This window comes from Anomalospiza imberbis, chromosome 5 (genome assembly GCF_031753505.1).
Source record: "Anomalospiza imberbis isolate Cuckoo-Finch-1a 21T00152 chromosome 5, ASM3175350v1, whole genome shotgun sequence".
Classification (NCBI taxonomy): Eukaryota; Metazoa; Chordata; class Aves; order Passeriformes; family Viduidae; genus Anomalospiza; species Anomalospiza imberbis.
In genome coordinates this window covers 25,190,201-25,195,200 of record NC_089685.1, presented here as the reverse complement: position 1 = coordinate 25,195,200, position 5,000 = coordinate 25,190,201, and the positions used below count along the sequence as shown (strand labels likewise).

At 35.4% G+C, this 5,000-nt stretch overlaps 1 protein-coding gene across 19 annotated transcripts in view; it reads left to right on the top strand.

Annotated features, from left to right (window-relative positions):
* The window catches only part of FOXP2 (forkhead box P2), a 404,157-nt gene that overhangs the window by 337,581 nt on the left and 61,576 nt on the right, over positions 1-5,000 (top strand). For all 19 annotated transcript variants that reach the window (XM_068189946.1, XM_068189934.1, XM_068189943.1 and 16 more), the window contains one exon: positions 4,315-4,452. In XM_068189946.1, coding sequence (XP_068046047.1) covers positions 4,315-4,452 — 138 coding nt within the window. The remainder of the gene's footprint in view (positions 1-4,314; positions 4,453-5,000) is intronic.

The window sequence follows — 5,000 nt, the reverse complement described above, 5'->3', positions numbered from 1 at the left end:
TATGGTAGACACTCTACACATATACCAAAGGAGAAGGAGAAGGAGTGCAGTAGTTTCATCTTTTAAAATTAGTCTTTCCTGCTGAAAAGCCAGATCCTGTACTGTGTGTAGTTTCACACCTACATTTATTTTTGAAAGGAGGATCCTACAGAAAGATTCTCCATTAAACGTTTAATTACACATCTTTCAATAAGCCAGAGAGACTTGTCTTATGGAACAGTTCCATTCTCAGATCTGTCACTTAAAATATGATGTGATTTTGGATTAATTACTTAAAGGTGGTGGCTTGTTTCCTCTGTCTGTAACAAAGAAATAATTCCTACCTACCTTAAACTGGCTCTGAATATGACTAATATATGTGATTTTGTGATTCTCCTCAAAAATCACTGAAAACTAAGGGAAGGATTTATTGCAGTTTTCATTCTCAGTACCTGATTTTCAAAATAAAATGAACTTGGAATAAAAATAGTGTGTCTTTGCTGGTTGTACTTGGTGAGATTGGTCAACACTTCTTGAAAATATGTGTGCAGTATTTAAGGCTTCTGAAAAATGCAAAAGCTTATTGCAGGTGCAGGCTACCTATCTGTTTGGCCATTAAGAATATGATTTTGTAGGTAACACGTAAAAATATAAATTTGTCTGATTCCTATTATTGATTAGTTCATAGGAACAATAGGTGAGTGTTTACGTGGCAAGCTTCTCTACAGCTAAAGCTGAATTTTTAATGTACAACGAAAGAGTGGTGTTAAATGTACAGCATTAATCTCCACTATTTCTCTATTAAATTGATCTGGGATAAACCCAGATTTTTTATTCTTCAAAGAAGTTCTGTTTTCATTTTTTCATCCATGTGCATCTATCTAATTTCCAATATCTTGGTTTACATTTTGAGCCATAGCTTTTCTTTAATTTATATATTCACATGCAGTAATAAAGTAATTTACAGATGTTCTTGCCTGAAGTGCCATTTAGATGTGCTAAAAATTGTTTTTTTAGATATCTGGATTTTTTTTAGCAAGATTTACAAGATAATCCAAAAATTGGACGTTAGCCTACAACAAAAACATGAGAAAATTAAAAATATGATGGATCCTCCACCTGGATCCATCATGGGGCCAACAGATTTATGTGTTCTTCAGAGGCTGTCCTGTTCATTGTGTTTTGTAGGATTGCATACCCAGTCATCATGGCAATTAGGAGTTCAGTGTCTTTAAGGATGCCAAGCAACAAATAGGTTGCTGTTATAAATCATGTTTCGCTTTGTCACTTTAGTTTTTCATAAGAGGTTTAACCAAGAATTCTGGGGAGTTTGTGGCCTGCTCAAATGAACAATCTTACCTCTTCACTGGGTCATTCTACCTGAACTGATTCTAGATACATTGAGAGATTTCTATGAAAACGAGTCAGAGATGGCCTCTCTGCTACACTTTTTAAAATTATATCAGAAATCTTGGAAAACACAGATATTAAATCAAAGAATTATACTGAATGAATATAATTGGCCATAAAACAGCAGGTTTCAGATAGTCTTCCAACCCAGATAGCACCGTAGCACTATGCCAGTAAGAAATAAAGTACAATATGGTGTATCACTGAAGGCTGTGAAACGTACCAATTTATATTACCAAATGACAATTAGGGAAACCTCTTTTCTTAATGTGTTCTGCTCATGTAAATTTCAAGCAGTTTTCAAAATGCCTTGTGCTTTATCCATTGGAAAGAATATATGTATCAGGTATGATACACACACGTGTCATTCCATAAAATTCTTATAAAGGCAATATTATCTACATAAACCTGTATTTTAATAATGGTCTTGACTGCCAGTTTTTTTCATGCTTCTGCCTATCATCCTGAAAAACAGGTCTATTAGTTCTCTAGCTTATACAGTTGAACTGTTGAAAATTACAGGAAAAACAGATTTTGTCAGAAAAGCCATTAGAATGTATTGCAAAGCAGCTGTGTCTCCATGTATGAGAGCATATACACAGTCAGGGAAATTCAAAGCAGACAAAAGCTAACAAAAATATGCCTGGTGGAGGGGAATCTGTATTTCAGACTGAGGAATAGAGTACACTTGTGGTACCATGAGTCTTGTTAACACCTTATAGGCTGGAGTCTTTAGCACAGAGTATGAACAAGTCAGTGCCAGTTACAGAGTGAGGTGGATTTTCACTCAGTTTAGATCAAAATAATCATACTTTGGTACATATTATAATAGTAAGCATGTAAGTGTTAGTAAAGTTCTTCCAGTGTTTAAAGGTTAAAGATAATAGTTTAATTGTGAAAGTGTCCATCTTCCTCTCTGCCTTCTCGTATCTGTGTGACCTGTGGTAGCTGAATAGCATCACTGAGATAAAATTGTTGCAAGAAGACATATTCAGATCTCATGTACACAGAGGAAATTCTTGGTGACTTCCAAGGGAATTGAATAGTGACTCTAGTCACTGAGTTTTATTCTTTGCTGGTGCATCCTAAAGTTCTAAAAACCTGTTTGTCTCGCCTTTAGTACTTGCTAAACTTAAAATAAAACATTATTGTATAGGTATGTGGTGTTTGCAGTGCTACAAAACTAGATGTTACAAAGTGTAACAACCAGAGTTAATCAGCTGGCATTTAGGTGTCTATTCAAAGTGAGTCCGCACTCCACGGAGAGAGATAGGCACATTTACAGTGTGGGCTTACTTCCATGTTACAATAAATCCTTAAATCAAATCAGATATACTTTGCTCAGGACTTCTTTATTCTATTCATAATGGAAGGAATACAGGGATAGATGAGCCTAAATTCTTGCCCACAAGTTTCTGAGTGGAAATCTGGTTTGTCTTTTCCATTTGTATTTTAGAGTAAAACCTTCAGAATTTTTATTCTTAAAATTCATTTGATGTTTGCCAAAAGATTATCAGAGTTTTTAGTAAGGGCTGGTATGTTTACTTTCAGACTCCTAATTAGTCAGTGTTTTAAGACCATAGTTTATGCTGTGATGAATTGTTTGAAAAGTGATATTCTGTGTAATATTATATGAGGTAATTTCTTCTCAAAGTAAATTTAAGTGGACTTGTGTTTCTTTTTTCCTCTGTTTCATTTATAGAAAGCCTTTTGGGATAGATTCAAGTAATAGAAACATTAGAAGAGTTTTTCCTCCTAAAATTGGCTCATGATTAAATTTATTAATAATGTTATTTTTGCTTATGTACAGAAGACTGGAATGTCCCACAACATCTCACAAAGTAGAATTTATATGTCAGCTTGCTATTATATACAGAAAAAACATTTGAATTTTGCTAGACAAGTGAGTGGCTGCTTTTTCATGGGTGGAAAGCCTGGCTTGCTGACAGCTGTTTGACTGTGTCCTGGGTAGCTGGAGCAATGGTCTCACATTGTGTGCCTGCCACAGCACTCAACAAATACCCCAGGCTCTTCTGTAGGACTTTTCTCTCCTACATACGCAATAAAACACACTTGCTATGTCTTTCCCATTCCCGTGTGTATTCCTAAGGGCATGTGTATATGTGGGTGTTTATGCATTTGCAGACTCTTGATCTCACTGTATAACAAGTGGAAAATAAAGCCACGTCCAAAACAGCACCTACACAAAAATGCATTCTTAAAGTTTAGTAGAAGAACTAATAATCTAATGCCAAGGTTTCCCAGCTTTCATTTTTCAGTTAGGAATGCTGAGAACAGGATTCTCTTTGCAGAGACCTCAGGTGACTGAGGTAGCAGTCCTTGCTGTGTACTCTGATATGTCCATGACGTTTTTATTCCTGTATAAATCAGACTGTCTTAAAAGAGTAGCTGAGCAAGAAAGTTTTACTTCTACTAAAGTGTTATGTTATGCAAAAAAAAATTAGGCTAAATTTCTTTATTGTGGAAAACCTTACTGCTTAAAGATACTTATTTTGCTGTCTGCCTTAATTATATCCTTTAAAACAGTCTCAATAGATTTTGCTATTCGTAACATTATGACACTTGATAAGGTGATTGATTATGAAGTGTTGAGAGCCCTGCCATGTGATGATTTATTTTTAAATACACATTTGTACTAGCCAATGCTTAAATTTCTTGCAGGAATATATAAGAGATGCGAAACATAAAGCTTGAGTCTGATCAAAACTGATGCCTCTGGAAATAGAGTGCCACAGTACTGTGGCCTTAAAATAACAGATTCTGACTGGAACTGGAACTTTACAGTGATAAATACTATCTAAAAAATTATGGTCCATCTTTGGTACAAAATAAAAAAGATGTATTGTTGTAGTTGCAGGCAAAGTAAAATGTGTTTGACGATGATATCTTTCTTTCCCTGTGCAGGTGCCTGTGTCAGTGGCCATGATGACTCCCCAGGTGATCACCCCTCAGCAAATGCAGCAGATTCTCCAGCAGCAAGTGTTGTCTCCACAGCAGCTTCAAGCACTTCTCCAGCAGCAGCAAGCAGTTATGTTGCAGCAGGTAATGTGTGTTACCTGCTTTGGACTGTTAGCACAGGGCATTCACACAAATGTCAACCAGATTTTATGGGTCTTACTTTGTAATATTTCATTGGTCATTACACCAAAAGAATGAAAATAAACATGAAACTTCTCAGTCTCCAAATTTTTTTTTTTTTTTTTTTAATTACAGAGGTGTGAAATCGCACTTTGAAACAGTCAATATTATGTTGAAACCAGCAACAGCAGCAGTGGCAGATGCATTACAAATACCAAACAAATTGATGTTTAAATTTTCAAGCACTTAGGCACATTTTAATTGTAGACCTGCCAAAGGAAGTGCAAATAGAGTTGCAGATAATTGTTGCTTTAAAATTCATAACACTGTAGTGCTTCCTTTAGTAACATAAATGGTACGCAGTTATGAAATTTCAGCTTAACAGCTTGTTTTATCAAGGGAAAAGGTTTTCTATTTTGTTTTTTTACATACTAAAAATTTGTCCCAGACAAGGCTAAAAAGGATGGGCAGGTTGCTCTTTCCTCAGCACAAAATCTGTCAGCTAATTGCAA